Source organism: Anomalospiza imberbis, chromosome 21 (assembly GCF_031753505.1).
Source record: "Anomalospiza imberbis isolate Cuckoo-Finch-1a 21T00152 chromosome 21, ASM3175350v1, whole genome shotgun sequence".
Lineage (NCBI taxonomy): Eukaryota > Metazoa > Chordata > Aves > Passeriformes > Viduidae > Anomalospiza > Anomalospiza imberbis.
Window position 1 is genome coordinate 6,343,961 of NC_089701.1, and position 22,883 is coordinate 6,366,843.

Below are 22,883 nucleotides of genomic sequence, written 5' to 3' on the forward strand. Positions count from 1 at the left end.
TGAGCAGTGCTGTAAAGGTGCAAAAGCAATGCTCAAAACCTTCAAATGAAACCTTTTCTTCCCCTCCTCTGAACAGTCCTTTTTGTCAAAATCAGCAAAATATATATCTTTCTGCAAAAGATCCCTTTTCCTTTAATGGGCTTTTCCATTGAAAACAGTTTAAACTTGATGTTCTGTTCCTTCCCTCCAAATTTTTCAAAGCTCCTTGGGCTATGAAAACTTCAATGATTCCATTTTCCTTCCCTCTATTAAAAAAAAAAGTATATGTATATATTAGAGTTTTTTTTTTCTGCTAGCTAAAGCACTTGCCTTTTATCCCAAAGCAAACATTATAGACTATGTTTTAGGGTGTTCTTCCTCTGCCCCAAAATAGACACACTCTCTTGAGCAGTTACTTGGGGCAAAAACCAGGATGAATGCACCGTGTTGGGCTCTGAGGGAGCAGGCAGGATTTTGGGATTTTTTCCCTGCAAAGCCAGCTGCCTCCCCAAAACACATCTCGATGGCAGATGGGTGACTAATGGGGCAGAGGCACCCACACCTTCACCGTGCCACAGGTTTGGAGCGTTGCTGGCTGGGAAGGGACAGGGAGCTTGCACAATGCCCCAGCTGGCAGTGCCTGTGGGGTGGGAGGAGGTGTTGCCATGCACCCCTTCCCAGCCCAAACTGCAGCCTGGCCTGTGGGGAGCTGGGCTGGGTGCAGTTAGGAGCCCCAGGAGATCCCAGGGAGGATGTGCTCCAGTGGTTTGTCCAGGCTGGAAGGTGGTTGGAGTTGAAATGGAGCACACTGACCTGTTGGCTCCTGCCTGGGCTGGGTGTTTGCTCACTTGCTGCCAACACAGGCGATGTCTTTGCTGGAGCCTCCCCAGCTTTGTGCTCTGCCCTTCCCTGCCATGGCCAGTGGGTTTTTCCCAGTCTCAATACTTGAAGAAGGATCTGGGGGGGAATTTGCCGTGTTTTCCAGCTCCCTACCTGACTTGGACATGAGTGCTCCCAGCACTCCCCTCCCTGTGAACGTCCATGTCACGTTGAGATCTGCCCTGTGGGGTTTTCCAGCAATGCCCCCTGTTCCTGGGCAGGGCTGTGGGTGCCCCAATTTGGGTCTGGGGAGCTGTGGGGCTGCGTGGCATCACCGTGGCTGGCTCAGCATCCCCTGGGCCAGCTGGCACAGGGAGCAGATGGGGAGGTGGAGCTGGGTGCTCGGCCAGGTTTCAGGCTATGATAAAGCGAAGTGACGTAGAAAACTAAATACCTGTTATTGGAGAAAGGCAAACAGAGCCCTCACCTGCCTCCAGCCTTTCTCCCTTCAAGGGCAGGCTGCACGCCTGGCATGTAGCTCCCTGGAAAAGATGTTCTCTTATTAGTGTGCTTGCTTTGTCTTGGCTGTGTTGTTGAGAATCCAAGTTTGACTCCAGAAAATGAATGACAAACATTTATCTGGTCTTAATTATTTTATTCTGAGTGTTTTTTTCCTCTTGGAAGTTTACAGTGAGTTGTTGACAGTGTGCCCTTTGACGTGGATTAGTGCTGATGCCTGGCAGTTGGATCTTCCCATCCTTTTCACATCTTGGTAGTTCCTTCCCAAGGGAAGCTTTTGTACATGTCTAATCCATTTAAAATGAAAGATAAACAACAAATGGGCCAGTCTCTGAAGGGCCAGTCAGTTACAGGAGTGGTACTGACTTTCCTGTGGAAGGCAGCGAGCTGTTTGGGATGGATGGAATGACAGGAGAGAGCCGTCCCCCCCAGCACCTCAGTTTGGTGTCAGGGGATGCTGGAGCAGTGGCTCTCCCTGATTTTTTGGTTCACAGACCCCTTAAAAGCTTTCCAGGAAGTGAGTGGATGGTGAGTTCAAGTTCAGGGACTAGAGGGTTGATGCTCTCCTCTCTCTGCTTCACTACCTATGGTTTTGTGATCCTCTGAGAGGATCTCCTGTGTCCTCTGTCAGGATGTACATGAGCTTTGTACATGAACTTTGCCTCAGAGCTGGCATCTCTCCCACCTGTATAACTGTAATTCCAGGTGATATATTTATATTTTCAGTGGGTGCCCTGTCAAAGTAGAGTCTCAGGGCTGTGTCAGGTACTGGCAGCTCCATGCTTCAGTAGGATTTTGGATGCCTCTTTTCAGGTGGGACTCAGATCCTCCTTTCACCTTGTTTCTTTCTGACAGCAGAGCTGGTGGAAGAGGAGGCACTGCTCCTCCTCCTGCAATGCCAAAACAGTCATTATGAAGCCCTCAAAAATGAGGAAATGGTCAAGATAGAAATGTCAACAAACCTCTCCTAGCTGACCCATTGGCTGCAGAGGAAGCTCTGTGGTTTTGAGCATTTCTTTGGCTTGGGATCAGGCTTGGTTTTGCCAGCCCCAGACTGAGTGTGCTGCTGTTGCTGAGGGTAATTCCCCTTTGGTGATGTTGGAGGGCTCAGCTCTGGCTCTGCAAATCACTACTTTGGTTTCAGCATCTTGGCTCAGACTTGGTCTCAGCTTAGTGCCTGAGCTGTGGGTGAGATGGGGAGTGCTGCACAGGGAGCCTGAAACCCTTATGCCTGGCTGCCTCCCTCCTTCCTGTCACACTTTTAAGGCTTTTGCCTATTTACAGAGCATTTGGGTGTTCTGTGGGACAGGGCTGTTGTCTGTTGTACTTCTCTGAATGACCTGGTATTTATTGTGGAGGTTTCAGAGAATTGGCTTAGGCTTTAAGTTACTGTTTGTGGTTGCTGAACTTGTGCTGTTTAATGGAAACATTTCCCTTCGGTAGGAGAGCTACTGCTGGAAATAAATACAGGTAATAAGTACTTTGTGGCCGAGGCAGGAGCTGGGACAGGATGGAGCTGCAGTGTCCATCCACAGTGACTAAGGAGAGGGGAATGAAAAGCTGATGTTTTCCCTGACTGGAGTCATCCATGTGCTGCAGGGCTTGGGGCTCCAAGCAGAGGTGAGGGGGAGGCAGGGGCTGGCAGCTGCCCTCAAAGCCCTGCAGGTGGGCTCTGCCCCTGCTCTCTGTGCAGGGGGGGATTTATGCCCTTTAAATTCATGCCATGGCTGCAGTTGCTGGAGGAAGTTTTGGAGTACAGCTGAGCTGCACCATGCTGGCTGTTCCCACTCAGCAGGTCCTCAGCAGATGATACTGGATCTGCTGCAGTCCCCTGTTTCCAGTGATAATTGATGACTTTGTCCATCCAGGTGTCTTTTTCCATGACGTGTCCTGACCCATATCAGTTCCCTCTTTGAAAGCTTGGCTTCTCCTCCATGGATTTGCCAGCAAGTTTTGTCTGGCTGCAGTATCTACGACCCAGTTTGGCATGTGCTGGGTGAGAACAAAGGTGCGAAACAAGTTCTGAATGTGGGAATTTAAGTCACTCGCTGTGAGCTGGCATCACTGTGTCCTGTGCAAGTGTAGCAGGACAAGTGCAAGGCTGCATTATAAAATAAGGGAATAAAACGTAAGGAACAGGAAACTTCTCTTCCCAGCTAGGATGACATTTTCCTTGCTCTGTCCCAGCAGCTCTCCCTGCTTGCAGCACACAACTCCTTGCCTGGCAGGAGTTATGGTAACTCCAAACCAGCCCATAGCACTGTCATCATAACCTTGAAACAGGACCCAAATGGCAAAACCTGCCCGAAACCAGTTGTGATTACTCATGCTCTGTGCTATCCCTTTCCCCCGCTGGGCTTTCTGCTATGGTAATTCCACTTATTAAGCAAGGAGACAAAACACCTTTATTAAACTTGGAACCAAGCTCGGGAGCAATGAGAGGAGCAGGACTTGCTGGCTGCAGGCTGTCAAAGAGTTTTCTTCTCTTGTCTCCCTTCCTCTGCATGGCCTTTAAAGTGAGTGAGAGAGGAACAAAGATACTTTGCTGTTTGTGATGAATAAAAGTCTGCATTTAAATATGTTTGTTTAGAGTAGAGAAGAATTAGGAATGTGTATTGGGAACAAATCCTGGAATTTGTTGGGGCTTTGCTTCATCTCCAAGCTTGAAAATGCAAAGAGCTGAGACAACTGGGGTCGTAGCTCAGGCTCTGGAAAGCTTCTTTTTATTAACACTTTCAGTTAGTGTTTATTAACACTGTGGATAAAAGGTGCCTTTGTTAACGGGGCTGTCCCTTTGCTGCTCGGCTGGAGGAGCTGCATCTTGAAAGGAACTGCCCTGGGCACCTGCTGGAGTTACTGATGAAAGTTTTCATTCCAGATTTTCACCACAGGCTTAGACATAAAATAGCCTGAAACCCTCCAAAGCAAGTCTTCCTTCTCTTTCTCATTAAAAAAAAGGTTTAAAAAGTTGTAAAAATGCCTCTTGCTGTGTGTGCCAAGCCATGAATGATTAGACCCTTCCCTGTGTGGAGAGCATGTCCTCTCACAGCAGTGTGACCCCCTCCTTGGTCCATCTTCTACCTCTTGTGGGTGTCCAGAGTCTCCCTTTGAGTGCTTCTCTCAACCTGGGGAATGATTAGAGCAGTTCAAAAATCACTCCTGCATGCTTGGAGAGAAACCTGGGCCTGATGCTTGTGCTGCCCCTAAAGGTGAAGACCATCCCCAGAGGCTGTGTGTGCCCCAGGGCAGGGCTGGGGGCTGTGGCAGCCATCTGAGGAGCAGCTGCTGCTTCCAGGGGATGCAGAGCACTCCTCTGCTGGGGGACGATGCACTTCCAAGCATTTTTATATGGAATTATGGGTTGTGCTGTTTGCTGTTGGCCTCTCCTTGCCTTTGTTCTGTCTTCCCTCCCGGTGTAAGAGTGCTGTAAATGAGGGAGAAAGGAAGAATAACTTCTTACCACATTAATCCCAGGTGGGCTGAGCTTTGGTAGCTCTGCCCAAGGTCAGTGAGGCAAAGCTGCAGCTCCCTCCCTACACCAGTGAGGACCTGGTTACACTGTGGTGGTGTAAAGAAATTGAATTATGACTTCACAACAAAAAAAGCACTGTGTTTTGCAGTGAGATCAGCCATGTGTGTGTTTGCCACCTCCCTGGGGAAGCTCCCAAGGGACCCCAGCCCTGCAGCTTGTGCATGATGTACCTGCATGGGGGGAGGGAGGCTGTCACCGTCCTCACCACTCCCCTCCCTTCAGCAGCTGATGGCACTGCAGCAGATGTGATACCACCTACTCTGTGATTTCTGTACTAAGCAAAACATGGCTTTCCAGCAGCCTGGACGTGGCCATTTCCTTTTCTTCTCCCAAGCAGTGTGAGCCATGGCTGGGGATGACAAACCCTGCTCAGCAGCACCCACAGAGCTCTCGGGCTGGGTATTCCATGGGTGCTCAGCCCCAGGCTGGCTCTGGAAGGAGGAGGTGGGAGGTCACATCCATTCCTGCCAAAGCTGAAGTTGACACTGGGAGCATGAGGAGTTGATTGCAGTGACCTGGGAGAGGAGGATCCGTTGTATCTGCAGGCAAGGTCTGGAGGGGAGAAGGCTCTGGAAGGCTGCATGCCTTGCAGCAATGGATTTTGGTTTGAAGTTGCTTAATTGTGTCAGACAAATGTGCAGCTCCTGTCTCTGGGCAGGTCGTTCCTTGCAGGCTGGACAAAGTCCCTGCTCTGCTGCATCCCTGGGAGTGTGGGGTGGCTGGGAAGGCAGGGCTGTGCTGCTGCACCTGCTCTTGCCTGGGATCTGCCAGCAGCAGCAGGAACAGAAAATTTTGCTTCTCAGCAATGAGTGTGAGCAGCAAACCCAGCTGTTACTCAAACAAAAGGTTTGACCCTCTTCTCCCTGGTCTTGCCCAGAGGAGTCTCTGGGAGCCTTGCTGGGCAGGGTAGGCTGTGATCAAGGGGTGTTACCCGAGCTCATCCCTCAGCTCCTCTCTGTTTTCTTGCTGGTTATCCACACAACACAACTTTACAGCTCAAACACAAACAGTGGGAAGGATGGTTCCTGCTCAGGGTTTTCTCTGAAGAGCTTTAAATCTCCCATAAATGAACGTGTTCATTCATTAGCTGCAACTCCCCAAAGCACCAAGCAAAGTTTGTGAGTTTAATTACTTTCTGCAGGAATTGGAGCACGCAGAGCCTTCAGCAGATGATTGTAGTTCATATTATTCATGCAGCTCTTCATAATCCCTTTCTCTGCTGGGCCATGGTCGATAGAGACTAAAATTGGAATCTGCTCATAAATTCCCAGCCCCATCCCGTGTCAGGTGTCTTGATGCTTCCAGTGCTTCCAGTGAAAGCATTTTGCTGACAAAACAATTCAGTTTCCTGAGAGGTGCCATGCAAGTGTATCTGTCAGGAGGGTATGAGCTGCCAGGGTTCTGCGTGCTGGTGGGGAGGTGTTTGCCAAAGTTAGTTTTCACCCTGTTTATCTCTAAACCCGGAGCTGGGCTGGCTGTGTCACACACTGGGTGGTAAAAAATACAGAGATTTTCAAACAGAAACATGGAATATTTATATGGTTGCAGGCGTTTGTGGAAATATTAGTGGGAAAATTTAATCAACTAAAGTAGAATGCCATCAAAACTATTTTTAAATTAATTCAAAGGCTTGGATTCATTTTTTTTTTAACTGCGGAGGTTTTAATCCTCAAGTATGTATTTGGTCTGTTTGAAGTTACTGTAGTTTCTTGTATCATAAACATTTTAGGGCCACATTCCTCTTTGTGCACAGTCTGCTTCATAAGAGACCCCGGAGGGTTTGTCTGCCTGTGGAAACTTATTGTTATATAGGAATGAATAATTCCTCAGCTGCAGCTGTGTAATCCCCCCTGCACAGTTTTTCTGCCCTGTTACCTGGATCTTAATGACTCCAGGACCCCTCCTGCTTCTCCTGACATCTCCTTGTCCCATCCATGGGAGCTCCTCAGGTGTTGTGCTCCAGCAGAGCTGTGAGCTGAGGATCTCCCCGTGCAGGAGTACCAAGTTAATCAGAATCCATATTTTTCTTTTTTTTTTTTCCCTGATGTTTACAGGGCTTTATCCTTTAGTCTCCCAAGGCAGCTTTCCACCTGTGAGTCTGACTTTTGATGCAGGTTTACTGGGGAATGAGCAGGTTCAAAGCTCTCTGCACACGTTGCTGACTTGTTTAGCATCAAAAAGGAGGAAAAAGCAACAAAATTGCTCTGTGAGGAGGAGCTTTCAGGAACTCCTCAGAAACCACGTGCCTGCAGGTTGCATTGCAGGTGCAGGGAAGGAATAGAAATAAGCAGTCCAGGGCATGAGCAGCCTTTGGGGAGGGTCTCAGGTTCCTGGTTTGCTCACAGGTGGGGAGGCAGGAGGGCTGTGAGCTGTGGTGGGGAGTGATCTCTATCCCTTTGGAAAGGCAGGGGTCTGACACAGTTGGGGCTGAGCTGGAGTTTGGCTGAAGCCCCAAACCTGTCTGCTTCAGGCTGATAAAAAGTGCTTGTGCAGCTGCTGGTGACCCCAAAGTTGGGACCTTGGCTTTGTGCTTCTTTCCAAGTGATAAGTGAGAGATTTAATCTGATACAGTGTTCCTCAACAGATGTGTTTAATCTTTTAATGACATTACAAGTGATGTATATGAATTGAGAAATTGTTGTCTTTTCCCCCTTGTTGACCTGTAAAAGCCTTTTATGGAACAACACAAGTGACTCTGTAATACTCTTTACAGCATTAATGTGAACAAAATTCTCTTCACCATCAGCACCGGACTGCAGAGCCTGGAGCTTGATGGAGGCTGTAAGTGCCTGGAACGTGGTGCACTCAGTAATAAAGTGAATGCAAAATAACAGAAGGGACTCCTGTATATATACAATTTTTTGGGGGGATAGGCAGAGATACTCTTCCTACCACTTTGACTTTACATTTTAGCCTCAAGTGAGAGTAAATTACAGGTCTGAGCACTTCAGTGCACCTTCGTGACACAAGAGTTTGACTCTTATTTTGTGCTGAGTGCTGTCTGGATGGGAATGAGTCCTGGGACTTGGCAGAACACCTCTTTTTGGGAAGCTACAGTGCATCACCTCCTCTCTAGCCTGTTCTTGCAGGAGCTCTTAGCCCATGGCAGATGTTCCCCAGCTCCCTGGGGGAGCGCTCAGCCAGGCTGTGCCCTCTCAGATCTGCTGGAGCCGTGGGGAAAGGTTGGAGGCCAAAGCATCCTTGCACTGGGATAACAACTCCTGCACCCAGAACATCAGTGGAGTTGCATCCAGGTGAGGAGTGATGGAGCTGAACCCAAATTGCAGTCCAGGGCTGGACTGGACCAGCCTGACAGGGTGCATCAGAGACGTGGAAGAGATGGGCTGGTGCTCAGGGAATTCTTTTACAAGGGCTGGCTAGGATGGGACCATCCCTTTTAACAGCTGGCTCATGCCTACTGTCATTATCCCATGCTGGAACAGCACTGTCCTGGCCCTCATCCCATTGCTGGGGCAGGTTTGGCACATCAGTGCATTGTACTGAGGGGGTGAAGTGACTTCTCAGGGGGAAGGGAAAGAGCCTGTCGAGAGGGAAGGGGAAAGACAGAGCAATGGTGCAGCACAGCCGTGCCTTTGGCTGTAATGAGGAGAAATTCCCACTGTAAAGAGCACTGTCTAACTCTTTAAGGGGGGTTGGTGTGTTTGGGGGAAGAACTGGAGCTGCTGCCATCCCTGAGCAGTGCAAACAAGGAGAAAATAGATCTGCCAGGCTGGCTCAGAGCAAAGCTTCACCCACCCAAGAAAGGCCGGAAGAAGATGCCAAGAGGACAAGGCATGATCCTGACTTTTCTGGACAGAGTTTCAGGGCCTTTCCCATCAGGATGCTTCCTCCAGATCCCTGTGTTTAACAGCCACCAGTGGACCTGTCCTCTGTGAGCTTTTCCAGTCCTGCTTTGGAGCCATAGGTATTTCTGGCAGCCAGAACATCCCCTGACGATGAGTTCCACAATTTAATTACAAGGGGAAAGGAAATGACTTCGGATAGATTTTTAAACCTGCTGCCTGATCCCTTTATTCCTGTCTTGTCAGGAGTGGTGCCTGCAGAGGGATTGAGAAGGGGAAATGGAAGAGAAGGTAGGGCTTGAATTTGGGAAGTCTGGGAAAGAGGGAAAACTGCAAAATTAATATGAAAACAAATCCTTTCCAGGGATGGGATGCTGTTGGGGGCAGTGGTTTAAATCCAGTGGGATATCTGGGGAGTATTTGGGAGGTGAGGTTCTTACTGGGCTGTGTTGGCTTCAGAGCTGCAGGTGCCAGACTAGGGCTGCACCTCTGGCTTCTGAAACCCAACAGTACCTCCAGGTTAGAAATGTTTTGGTTTTTTTTCCCTTCACTAGTCTGGAGAACAGAAAATGTCTGTCTCCTTGGGGATGCTTTTGCAGCAGGACAATGAATAGTGTCTGTGGGCCTCCACAGCTTGCTCTCACAGCTGCATGTTCTTATAACCAAAAATGTGCATCTTGGGTTTTCCAGACTGGCTCCCAGGGAGTAGGTGAGTTCATTCCGGATTTGCATTGGTTCAGGGTGTCCCCAGCTAATGTGGTTTCACAGAGACCTTCGTGCCTTTCACAGTGTTGGCTTCTTTACCCTTTGTAAATATTTCACCTGTTTTCTAAATTATTCATTCATTAAGTGGCTTGGAAAGGAGGAGGAATCATGCTTATAATATGTGTGAAAACTTAAAACACCACAAAGCTGAAAGGATGTGAAAAAAAAATAATTTGAGGAAGGATTTTTACATCAGAACAAGCCCTGTTTAAGTACTAGGAGGGGATGGGAGAGGAAGGGATGTGGAGTCTTGATGGATCTGGCACAGGCTGGGATGTTGCTGGGATTTGCAGAGTTGGGGTTTGCATTGGGATGGGATTTGGGGGCTGGCACAGAGTTTGAGGTGACCACACTGAGGAGTCACAGGGCACCCTCAGACCTGGAGGTTCTTGGTTGTCTCAGTGCTATTTACAGCCATGGTGTGGATCCAATACAACATAAAATATCTATTCTCCAGTTTATTGGTAACTTATGGCTTTTGCATACTAAAAACTAATAGATTTTGGGTTGGGGCTAACTGAAATTGGTTATTAAATCTGTCTCTGCACAGCAGCGTGCCCCTTGCTTCCCAAACGAGGAACCTTTCCTTCCAGTCCACCTTCCTCTAAGCAACAACCAGTGAAGGTGAAATATTGTTCCTGAATGAAGATGTGTTTGGTTTTTAATGGTGCCTCTGTTCTTGGACCTCAAAACATCATTAGGCTGTTAATTAATTAAAGCCTGTCAGTCCCTTCACGAGCAAAGGTGGTGGGTTTTATCCGTGATAACCATGTGCTTTGAGCTGTAGTGTAGTGCTTTGTGGGGAAGGAAGGGAGCCTTGATGGTTTAGCAATGGGGAACAGGCAGAGATGAGCAGGGCTTGGAGGCCCTGGGGGGCAGGGGAACACCCTCAGATGGGGAAACTGAGGCAGAGCAAGGATGAGTCAGGATAGCAAACTGCGAAGAGTCAGAGCTTGGACCAGTGCCTCATCCCTGAGAGGTCTTTGCCCTTGGCTCCCTTGTTGATGGTGTTATCCCAACCTCAACACAGCCCTCCAACCATGACTGTGCAGTCTGGAGTGGGACAGCCCTGGGCTCATCCACCCTCTTCATTCCTTTGCCTTCACAAAAGCTCTCAGTGAGGTATTTTTGGAGGTTATCTTCAAAAGCAAAACAGCCTGAGAAAACTGAATAAAGGCTCCTAAAAGCCAGGCTCTGGCCAGAAGCCAGGACAATGTTCCCTAATTTTCTTCTGTAGGGCTCATCCTCTTTGCTGTGCTCCCGGCGCCCAGGGCAGGTGTTCCTTATCAGTTCCTGTTCTGGCTGAGGACCGTTCGTGCCTTCTGCCACCCGGCTGCTGTGGGGACAACAAAGTGTCCTTTAAATCAGGCCTCACGTTTTCATAGCCTGGTACATCCTTGTGTAGCCCTTGACCTCGACGGAGTTCAGATTTCAGTGCTGCTGTCTGAATCTCCTCCACTGCCCGACCCACACAGCTCCAGGGCGTTTTGGGGCTGCAGCCACGTGTGAGCTGGGCTGGATGCATTTCGGGTGGGTAGGGACCATGTGGGATGCTGTTCCCCTACCTGGGACCACCATCCCTTCCCAAAGATCTCTGGGGTGGCTGGGGGAAGTAGGGTCTTTGGGAATTGACCCTTTTGGGAGACAACTTCTAGATCTGTCGTGTTGTGCCTTACCACGCGCTTGGGGTGATTTCACAGCAGACAGGCTCAGCTCCTGTCCTCATCACTAGCAGAACCAGGCTCCACCAGCCTCCCAAGCAAAAAGTGCTTTTGCCAGTGTTATTTTGGATTATTGCAGCATTTCTCTCTCTCCCGGGGCACTGGCATTGCAGTGGTGTCTGCGCTGCTGTTGAATTTGGCAGCTAAGGCAGAGCCTGACCTGAACTGGGGTAATTTTGATGGGCAGGAGCGCTGGATGGAAAGCAATGTCAGATTCAGGTTCAAAGTGCTGCCATCCTGCTGGAGCATAAGTGATGGGGCAGAGCTCCATCGTGCTGATGGGGACCATCCCCAAGCACTGCCCCACTCCTGCCCTCTCCATCCAGCCATCCTTCTGGAGTTCGGGATGGTCTCAGGCGGTGGCTCCACATGGAGCACAGGGGTGGTCTCCACATGGAGCTGCTCATCCCCCTGTGTGGGACCTGCCCTGTCAGTGCCTCCCATGCCATTAGAATGGACACAATGCTTGTTTTATTTCCTTAATCAAGTCTGGCAGGTCCAAAGGCACCACATGTTGAGTTCTGAAAGGGAAATTTGTTTTGATGCGTGTTTGACAAACAAACTCCAGAGTGCTCTTGCTCAACAAGTTTTCGTGGTTTCTGCTCTGGTGGGAGAGAGAAGCCCAAGTGCCCAAATCAATATGGTTCTGCTTGGATAATTGAGCTGGGAATTTAGTTCATTATGTGAAGTAGCTGTTGAAGTGGATAATTGCAGATCTTGAGGTGTTTGTCCTATGTGTTAGTTTGGATTGAAGAAAATTTAGGTGCAATTTCACAGGTGTATGGGGACAACATGGCTTCTGTGGGGATCCTATGATGGAGTAATAAAGCTAAATAACTCACATTTCTTTGTGTTAGAAGAGCACAGATGACAAGGAAAAGAGCTTCAAGTCAAGTTTTCTTGGGATGGGGACCTGGCCTCTCCCCTCTCCCTAAAGTGCCTTGAATACTGGCTCTTCTCAGGCAATAACAAACACCAGCAGCTGTGTAAAGCCCCTGATGCTTTATGCACTATTTCTGCAAATAATCCTTGTTTATAATTCAGTGTTGGCAGAAAAAGACTTTAAATTATTAAGGCACTAAATATTTTGCAATGAAAGAACGGAGATAAAGCTCTTGGCAGAAACAAATTGCCAGGGAGAAGTTGTTCTCTTCAGTGCATTTGGGGCTTTAAAGTATTATGAGAAATAACGTGTGGGGGAACTGGGAATTCATCACTTGATCAAAAGATTTGCTTCTCTCCTAAAAAAGCAGCTGTTCAGTGCATACTTTCCAGCACCCCTGGAAATACAGTGTCCCCAAAGACAATGTTTGGGTCCTCAGAGCCATCCCCTCTCACCACAGGACTCAGGGTGGTCTGTTTTAGGTGGTGGAGGTCTCTTTTCTGCCTCCAGCTCTGCTGCAGCTTTTAAAGTACAGTTTTCATGCACTTGGTGCTCCTCTGAGGGCAGATTTTCAGGGGATTCTGTATCCCTTCTTCGGGAGTAGGAGATGCTGCTGCCAGTTCATCATGTCAGTGTATGTTCTGTGGTAAATCAGGGGTGTTCCAGTGGTGTGGAATGGAGGCTCTTAGAATTAATGATTTTGCAACCTGTTGCTGATTTTATCCTGGTATTACACAGTTATTGCTTGTCAGCTCCTGAAGTCAGACAACCATGAGGGTGGCTAGGTGTGTGTATTTACATAAAGACGTTGTGTACAGCTACATATAGATGGATTTTAGGTAGTTATGCCCATAATCTTGTAGCTCTTCGTTGGAGAGATTTCAAGCGTGAGCTGTGGTCTTTCAAACCCCAGGGTGCTCCCAATGTGGTTTTTGTCCATCATCTCAACATTTAAAAGCAAAAGTCATCCTTAAAGTGATGATGGGGGTATGCCAGGGGTGCCCAGAGAAGCTGTGGTGGCTGCATCCCTGGAAGTGTCCCAAGGCCAGGTTGGACGTGGCTTGGAGCAGCCTGGAAGCTGTCCCAGCCCACAGCAGGGAGGTTGGAATGAGATGGGCTTTAAGGCCCCTTCCAACCCAGCCCATCCTGCAGTTCTGTGATTCCGTGCCTCTGTTTCTCTTTCCCTTGCAGGAGACCTGTGCAACTGCAGCTCGGTGGGCAGCGCCGGATGCAACCGCACGACGGGGCAGTGCCGCTGCCTGGCCGGCTACGCGGGGCCGCGCTGCCACAGCTGTGCCCGCGGCTTCTTCCCCCAGCAGGGTGGCCAGCAGTGCCAGCCCTGCAGCTGCAGCCCTGCTGGAGCCACCAGCGAGCAGTGTGACCAGTGAGTAACGCCGCGGGCTCCGCGCAAGGCGCCGGGATTTGGTGTGGTTCGGGTTTTGGGCAAGAGCGGGTCTTGTCGTCTGTGCTGGTGTTTAAAAGGGAAAAAAATGAGCAGGAGGGAAGCTGCTCTTATAAAAATTCATGAAGATTATTCCTCCTCTTTCAAGAGCTGAATTATAAAAATACCCGTGGTTGTGGCAAAAGCCCTGGCAGCCCCCAAGGGAGCTGACCTGTGTTCCAGAGTCACATGGGGGCAGAACCTCTCCTAATGCCTTGTGCATCTGTTAGTCCCTGTTGGGCAGGGCTGCCCTCACGCCTGAGCTGGGAGGGGAGTGGAGGCTGGGGTGGAGCACGGGGGCTTTGGAGGGGTTTATTTTCCAAAGGGATGGGTTTTATGCCAGAGGCAGGCAAAGCTTTGTGCTCTGCCCTTGCTGAGCATTGGGGTGGAAGCGGCGGCCCGACAGCAGAGTCGGCTCCTGCCTTGCCTGGTGTTTACAGTCACCAGAGCTGATGCTTGGAGCTCTTGTATAATGAATGTGTTCCTCTTCATTTCACCTCACCCACCCTCCCATCTTGCCTTGTAAAAGCTGGCCCGCAATGGTTTTCCAAGCAGTGATCTGTCAGCCATTAGAGAGCAGCTGAGCTGAGGGGATCTCTATTCCTGCAAGATCAGACCGAGCAGCAGCCTGACCCACTGGCTCCCAACTTGTGCTCATGGGGACGGCAAGTTTCAAAGTCTCTCCTTGGAGGAGACCTCAGCAACCACCCTGCAGCAACTTCCACCCTTCCCAGGCTCCTGCTGCCTCATTGTCTTCTAGGGTTGGGTCTGGGCTCAGTGTGTGTTGAACACCTGCAGTTCCCTGCCAGGACAGGGGCTGAGTCAGAGTCAAAATGCTCTGCAGGGACATGCTGCCTGTAATTATTTTATACATTATCTTCTCCCAAACCCTCTGTTGATGTCCTTCCTTTTTATTTTCATTGCTGCATTTTTCTGCTTGCATAAGCTCTGATAATTCAGAACTTAAAAGTAGCACTCCAGTTGAGGAAAGTGACCTTCTTACTAAAAGAGGTGATTCTTGAGGGTGGAAAATATGAAGTTTTATGACTTTTTTTTTTTTTTAGTGGCTGTTTTAGGTATGGGAAGATGTGCCTGGAAGCATCAGGGTTTGTCCCAGAATTGAAAGTGTGATTTTGGTCAGATCGGAAAGATTGGAAAGGTGAATTGGGCAGAAAGGCAGATGGGGCAAATCTTATCTTTGGGAGCTGGGAGAGGAGGGAAAGTGCTGCTGGAGCAACTGGGTTAACTGGAAGGGAGCTTTCTTGCCCCATCTCTGAGTTGCTGGGCAGTGGGTGAAGCATGGACATGTCTGGTGTCTCCCCATGTTTCACTGCATGGGATGAGCCAAGGAACGCCCTTGGGAGCTTCAGGTGAGATGCTCTGAGCTGTGAAGGAAAATGAGGTGAGTTGGAGCCATCTGCGTGGAGCCAGAAACAGCAGGGACCTCCCCAGCCTGTCCTCAGCACCATTTCACAGCCTGGAGGGATGTGGGAGATGCTCATTCTCAGCCATTCAGAAGAGACAGCACAGGGCAAGATGTGGAGGGAGATTTGGGGAGGGGATGTTGCTAACAGAGATCACTCTGTTTCCTTTCCTGGCTCAGAGGGGTTTGCTGCAGACAGAGATGACCTCTGGGTATTTAAAAAGAGGAAAAATAGGTCAGTTGTCTGTGTTACAGGGCTGGGGGCATCAGAAGGGCTGCGAGATGGGCAGCCTGGTGTGTAGTGATGTGTGGGAAAATGGAGTGGGACACAAAGGCCAGCAGGGCAGCTGCTCCCCTTGCTCCTGTTGTGTCAAAGTGGGCACCAGGGCTGGGCACAGCTCCTGCCTGTCTGCAGCTGCCATGGCTGGGGGCAGGCACCAGGCGTGTGGGGCATCCCTGCAGTGGGATCTGGCCTGATGGGTGGGAGAGCCCATTGCAGGGAAATGTGGTGTGAATCCAGGAAGGGATTTTTGGCTCTCATGCTGGGAGCCTGGGTGGCTGCTGAGCAGTGCCTGGAGGAGCAGTAGTGTCCCTCGGGCAATCTCTGCTCAGGGATGAGGCACGAAGGCATTGCCCAATACCAGCAACCAGCTACTGTTTTGTTGACATGGAAATCCTGCGAGTTGTACTATTTATTTATTTAATAAAGCACCAGCCCAGCTCGACTTGCACAAGCGAATTCCTGTGTGAGGCTTCAGAGGAAAGCCATGGCTGTTCCAGTGGGGCTCTGGGTGAAACAGCAGCAGAGATTTTGGACTCTGACCCTTTTTAAGGGTGGCTGATTGGAGGGGCAGAGTGCCCAAAGGCCGAGCCCTCAGGGCACACAAAGATCCCTCTTAGGTTTCAGTCAGCTCCGCCGGGCTTTCCTAAAAGTGCCTTTTAAAGCACCACCATATGATGATTATCAGTATTATTTCTCAGCATGCTCTTGGGCTGGCCAGATGGCAACCCAAGTCCCCTGTTTGTTAACTAGACCTCAAATGCAGACCATCAAACAAAAAATTTAAAAAAAAATCCCTTTCCTGAGGCACAGAGTTGATTTTGGGAGTGAACATTGACCTGACATGCTGTCGCTATGAATGGGCTCCATGGCTGCTAATCAAAGGTCTGTTTTGGTGGTGGTTTAAATTTGATTATCTAGGAAGATCCACACAGATCCCCCTGTGGGATGGCAGAGCATTTCTGTGCTCTGGTTTGAGTGGGTTTTTTGTTAGATGAAAAGCTGTGTGTGGCTCAGGCTGGAGCTTGCTGAGGGGGTGGATGGAGTCCTGGGCTGCTCAGAGAGGGCTGACACATCTTGGGGAGGGGGAGGGAATTGTCCCTGCTGTGGTTAACGCCTAGAAACCTCAGAAAAAAGCACATTTCTTTGGGTTGGATGTGGTGCAGATGCTTGCTAAAGATAGCTGTGGCCTGGAAGTGTTCACAGTCCATAGAGGAAGGGTGGAGGGAGAAGCTGAAGTTCCAAGGGCCATGGTCAAGGTCAGAGTGGTGGAGAATGAGGACGGTGACTCATGTGGGTGCATGGGCTGGGCTGGAAGAGCTGTGTTACTGCTGCACAGCTCTGGGGACAGTGACAAGTGGGGAGGCTGCCTGGCAGTGGCCTCAGCCCATGGGGATGTAGCCCCAGCCAAGAGCTGCCCCCACCAGCTGCATCTCTCACCATCTTTTGGGCCCCTCGAGTGGAAGGCTGTGCTGTGTGTCCTCTGAGGAAACCAGAACCTCCCAGCCTGGTGGAGGGAGTGAAAGTGACCACTGCTGCTGGAGAAGGTCACCGTGCCCAGGCTGGCCAGCCCACATCTCCCAGCCTTGCGCCCCTGTACCATTCTTTTCCCTTTTCTCCTGTGCCTGAACTCTCATCTCTGGCTCCCTAAGGCTGGGCAGGGAGCCAGGGCGGAGCAGCAGGAGCAGCCTGGGGTTGGTGGTCTCCAGTCCCAGTAGCCAGGGCAGCAGTGGGAGCACTGGGGCTCCTCACGGTGTTTCTGGCCCTCTGCACCCCGTGCAGCTTTTTCCAAAGTGCCACCCGTGTCCCCAGCTGAGCCAGGGCAGCGTGAGCCAGCACACAGACCTGGGATGAACAGGGTGAGGGAAGGAGGTCTGGTTTCAGGAAGCCTTTAGTTCTGCAGCCCTCGTGCCCTGGCGTGAGGAGCTGTGAAGGCACAGCTCTTTGAACACACACTGAGATAATTCTGCATGTAAACCTGGCCTCTGGCTGCGGGGTTTGAAGGACCAGGACTGCAGGCAGCACGAGGCCAGCCTGGATGAGGCAGCATCCCCTTCCTGGGGAGCAGGAGATGGCAGGTGACTCCGCAGTTTTTGGTTTGTTTATTTTTACCTTGCTGGCAGCACTGCCCATCCCCACGTGGGACTGCAGACGCTGCCCAGTGTGACCCAGCTCATCTGCAGGAGGGCTGACCTGGATTTACCTCCTTTGAGGTGTTTATCCCAACTTTTCCTAGCCCAGCACTTGGGTGTGTGTGGCTCTTCCTTTCCTGAAGCTGTGGGGGCAGCGTGTTCAGCCCACGAGCAGCTGGCCCTGCGTGGGTGCTCCTGTGGGTTTGGGATGTGAACAGGGGACTGGAGCTGTGAAGCAGAGATGCTGCTAAGAGATGCTGCTGCCTGGCAGAAAGGTTCAGCCCTCAATTCCCTGTTTCTCTGGGAGGTTTTGTTTTTTAAACTTGTCCTGGTGCTAGGGGAGAAAAGTGATGCAGCACTACCTGTGCCAGGGAACAAGAGGAGAGCTGTGGCTGCTGGGGGTTTTAGGGATCACAGAATCACAGAATATTCTGAGGTGGAAGGGACCCACAGGGATCGTCCAGTCCAACTGCTGACCCTGCACAGACACCCCAGCAATCTCACCCTGTGCCTGAGAGTGTTGTCCAAACATTCCTGGAGCTCTGGCAGCCTTGGGGCTGGGATCATTCCCTGGGGAGCCTTTTCCAGTTTTCAGCACCCTTTGAGGGAGGGAGCCTAAACCTCCCCTGACATGGCTTTGCTATTTAACCATTTTAACCATCTAAACTGGGTTTTATTATTTATTATTTATTTATTTATTTATTTATTTATTATTATTATTTATTTTAACCATCTAAACTGGGTTAGGTTTTTCCAGTTCCCTTAAAAAGCTCTAAACTAGTCATACACATATGCTGCCATTGTCCCTACAGCAAACAGATGCCTCTGAAACTGGGGTCTGTGGATTAGTTTAAGTTGCTCCCTCTGTCTGTGCCTCAGTTTCCCCACAAGTAGAAGGGCAGTGGGAAGCAGAAGCTCCAGCAGACAGCTCGAAGGTGATCTCTGCTCTCCTTTGGTTGCTGTGGGCTGAAGCCCCATGCCCAAGGGTGCAGTGCTCTGCTTCTTTGCTGATCCAGCAGCCTTTCCTTATTGCTGGCTGCAGACAGCCCTGTGATCCTAATTCCTGCATGGCTTGTGCTGCAGGCTCGGCAGAAGTCATGTGGGAGAGAGCTCCTGTCACTCATTTCCAGTGGAAAAAAAAAGGGAGAAAAAAATGATAACACACACATATAAATGCCCAAGTGTTAATTCAGAGATGCTTTGCCCCCTCAAGGGGACCTCAGGCTTTGTGTTCATGTTAAAAAGAGTGAAGGCAGAGTGTCCCTGGGAGCATCTGGACGTGGCTGTCCCCTGGAGCAGGGGGGGCAGTGGCCATCCCTGTGTGCTGCCTTTGTGGTGGGATTCTGTGTGGAGAGGCTGATCTTGTGACCCCAGCTCGTGGAGATTTGCAAGAGCCTGGCTGCTGAGGGTAAGGTCAGCAGCACTGGACAAAGTGCTTTATTGAGACCTTGGAATAAGGGCTGGGGGTTCTGAGGGAGCTTGGGAAGCTGGGCAGGGAGAGCCACACTCTGGGATTGTGGAGCTGGTGGGATGTGGGAAGGTGCAAAGAGACTGTGGAGGGCAGCCTGGTGTGGCACAGTCTGGACACACCTTGAACCTCCTGTGAGGCAGGATTTGGTGGGGTTTTTTCAGTGATCAGGAAATGTGGGTCCATTGAAATTCAAAGTTTTTGTGGAGCTTCACCAGCCTGCAGGGCTGCTGGCCATCCCAGACCCTGGAGGTTATTTGGGGGAAGTGATGGAGTTCTTGTTTTGCATAGATAAAGTCTTCATTTTCTGTCTGCAGAGTGTCATCACACTTCTGAAATGTCTCTCTTTTGCGTGGGATCTGTCTTTCCGTGCTGCTGTATTTTAGCAGTCCAGTAAACCACATCAGGCACTGCTCCCCTTTGGAGATGTGACCTTGGGAGCTGAAATCCTCAAGGACTTGTGCTTTAAAGCCCCCCCAAAACCAGCCAAACCCCCTTTTTCTCTTTAAAAAGACTGCTCTCCCTTTTATAGATCGGATGAGCACAACTGGTGGCTCATTATCTCCCAGTAATGCCTTGTCAGCATCACTCTGCAGAGAACAGCTCTTGTTTTGTAACGGAAATTATTACATGTGGACGTCAGAAAAGCAGAAGAATACCCTGTTAAAGCCTATTTTTCTGCATGGTTTAATTATTTCAATCTCTCCCCTATTCCAGCCTCTCACATCCTTTACATCTGATTAGCTCTCCTCCTCTCTCCCCCCAGAAGAAGGTAAAGGTACCTGAACCCATTTTTATTCAGTTGCAGACAGGAATGGGAGATGAATGAGTGACTGGACACAGCAGCAGGGAAAGGTGGATTGTTATCATCTCCCCTATGGTAATTATGGCTTCTCAGAAATCCTGTTATTTTGTGGGTTTTCCATCAGGCATTGCCGTTCCTGTGTTGTCTGTTGCAAACTTTGCTGCTCTGGCAAACACTGACTGCCCTCAAAAAGAAATATGGGCTCAACTGTTTCAGCTTTTGTGGCTAAATTCTGGTTGGGGGGTGGTGCCCAGCGTGTACTTCAGGCACTGCTTGTACCCTGAGTCCTCTTGTGCTGCCTGAGCAGAGGCCTGGGGGATGGAGGGACCGCTTTGGGCAAAACAGATGTGTTCAGTGGGGAGCAGCCCCATCTCCCTGGCATCCCCACTGATGGGTCCTTCTCTGCATTGAGGGTCCCTGGCCCATCCCTGCACACGATCCCCAGAGGCTGCTCTGGGAAACCAGCGCCCACCAGCTGAGGTTGGGACTTGGCTGTGAGCGAGGCTTCTGCCCATGGGACTGTGCAGGACCCCATCCAAGCTCCCTCTCCAGGGCCAGTGTGGACTTTCCATTGCCCCCTCCCCTGCCTTCAGCAGGGGACAGCCCAGCCTGGAGATTCCTGGCTTTCCAGAGCCCTCCTGGAGATTCCTGGCTTTCCAGAGCCCAGCCTGGAGATTCCTGGCTTTCCAGAGCCCAGCCTGGAGATTCCTGGCTTTCCAGAGCCCAGCCTGGAGATTCCTGGCTTTCCAGAGCCCAGCCTGGAGATTCCTGGCTTTCCAGAGCCCAGCCTGGAGACTCCTGGCTTTCCAGAGCCCAGCCTGGAGATTCCTGGCTTTCCAGAGCCCAGCCTGGAGTTTCCTGGCTTTCCAGAGCCCAGCCTGGAGTTTCCTGGCTTTCCAGAGCCCAGCCTGGAGTTTCCTGGCTTTCCAGAGCCCAGCCTGGAGTTTCCTGGCTGTCCCTGGCGGGGGAGCTGGGGCCGTGGAGGCGGCGGTGGCCAGACAAGGTGGCCCTTTGACATTTACAGAGTGGCCTTTCAGAGCTGTGAAGTGTCCCTGCTCTGTCGAGGGCTGCCCTACAAAACAGCTGCCGTGCCCCAGCGCGGAGTGAGGAATGTGGCACACAATGGGCCAGTGTTGGCCCCCATAAAGCTCTGCTTCTTGTGCCCTCCACAAAGGGGCTCAGAGCGGGTGGCTGGTGCAGGGCTTGGCCCTGGCCCCCCTGACTCTCCCACAGAGCCACCTTGGCCACCAGCAGCTTTGGGTTGAGCTGAGGGAATGGGGAGGAGAAACCCAGTGTGGGGCTTTTTCCTGCTCTCCTCTTCCCCACGTGCTGATACTCAATAATTGACTGACAGAAGAGTCAGCACATGGGTTGTGAGGGTTCTTGGTATCCTCAGGACGAGAGGATGTGGCCTCAAGCCGCACCAGGTTGGACATCAGGAAGAATTTTTTCATGGGAAGGGTTGTGAAGCATTGGAAGGGGCTGCCCAGGGAGGTGGTGGAGTCCCCATCCCTGAAGGTGTTCAGCAGACTGGACATGGCACTCAGTGCTCAGGTGATGATCACTCAAAGGCTGGACTCAGTGGTTGTGGAGGCCTTTTCCACCTAAATGATTCTGTGATTCTGAGTGTTAACAGCACTGCTTTCCCACCAAAGTGTCTTGGAGCATTTAGCTTTCAAATGGGAACTTTTCCACATTGCCCAGGAAGGTGTAAGAGAGATTTATCCCCTGGCTGCTGTCAGGCATCATAGAAAATCAGCACTAGAGGAGCCTGGCTTGCTGGAGGAACGCACCAGTTTTGGAGACATCTCTTCTGAATCCTCCTAATTGTGTGCAGACTCCTTCTGTCTTATCCCATCAAAGTGTGACAAAGCCTTTTCGTGGGGTTTGTTTTAAAGATGCTCGTGGTTCAACGCGATTTCCCTCGTTCCCAGGGAGCGCCGTCACTGCTGTGAATTGTGTCTGTTCCAGGGACACCCCGTGCCCTGCTGGGACAACTGATGGGCATTGCTGTCACTGGGGCTTCCCAAGAGGACAGGTGGAGCTGGACATGCCACCTGGAGATGTCCAGGGAAGGGCTGGTGTAGCCCTCGCTTTCCTCTTTCTTAGTGTGCCCCTGCCCAGCTCTGCTGGGGCTGCTCGGGGAGCTGCTGAGCTGGGCAGGGTGCAGGTGTGTGCTCTGTGCTTCAAGGGGAGGACAATAAATGGATTTGGAAAAACTCTTGGTGTAGGCTTTGCATGGCTCACCTGCAGGACATGGTTTGAGACCCATGGAAGCTCCCTCCTTCTCTGCCTCTGCCCTAAAATCTTACCAATCTCATATGTTTTGGAAATAAAGGCACAAGAGCTTGGTGCTGTGCTGTTTAGGCTGAGTGTGACATGGCCAGGGAGTCCCTGGGCTCTGACTGGGGCATCCAGGCTTTTCTGGTGTCTGGGAATATATTCAAAATTAATTTCTCCCTTCCTCCTCCTTAGGGAAAAAAAAAAGGAAAGGAAGAAGAGGAATGATTGGAGCTTGCTGAGGGTTTTCTGTTAGACCACTAACTGTGCACAGCTTGTCTCCCAACAGCCCCTAAGGCCATGGTCCTTCATCCTCCCATCCATCTTGTGCCTGTCATGTCCCTGCTAAAATCAAGATGTTTCTGTGGAGGAGAAGTGGAGACCCGTTGCAGATGTGGCTGCACATTGTGGTCTGTCTCAGATCACAGACACTTTAGTGCTTTTTTCCCCTTGTGATGAGGCCTTGAGCTCCTGTGCAGTCTGTGCTGAGCAGTGCAAAGTGAGGGCCTTGCCCAAGCTCCCAAGGCCAGCCCCTCACCGTGTCCTTCCCCAGCCACCAGACCTGGCAGGAAACCATCTGCAGGATGCTCTGTGGCTCCAGGGGCTGTTCCCTGCTCTCTGTGCCCTGAGACACTTCCAGGTGGGGTCAGAGCTGTCTGCAGTCCTCCTCTTTGCCAGTATGCAGGGGAGGGCTGGGGTGTCTCTGGTGTGTCCCCTTGGCTTCTGTACCTGTAAAGCTGCAGTCCCGTGTAAAATCCCACCTCAGGGAACATTTGGTTGCCACCATTGGCACAAATCTCTTGGCAAGTGATGGGATCCTGCGTCTCTTTCCCCTTGAGAGGAGTGGAATGGAGCTGTGAGGGCTGGAAATGAAACCAGGCTGGCTTTTTGCAGACATAATTTGGGGTGTAGGCTGTCCCCTGCCCAATGTTTTATTTACACTGCCCTGCCCCATGGCTGTGGGAATGCTGCTGCCTGGGGTGGCTGTGTCCTAGTCCTAGTCCAGCCCCAGGCTGTCTCCTGAGGCAGAACA

General features: G+C 50.8%; 1 protein-coding gene across 1 annotated transcript in view; it reads left to right on the top strand.

Moving 5' to 3' along the window:
• The window catches only part of MEGF9 (multiple EGF like domains 9), a 48,938-nt gene that overhangs the window by 9,588 nt on the left and 16,467 nt on the right, over positions 1-22,883 (top strand). Inside the window, exon 2 of the mRNA XM_068211446.1 lies at positions 13,213-13,405. Within this exon, the coding sequence (XP_068067547.1) occupies positions 13,213-13,405 (193 nt within the window). The remainder of the gene's footprint in view (positions 1-13,212; positions 13,406-22,883) is intronic.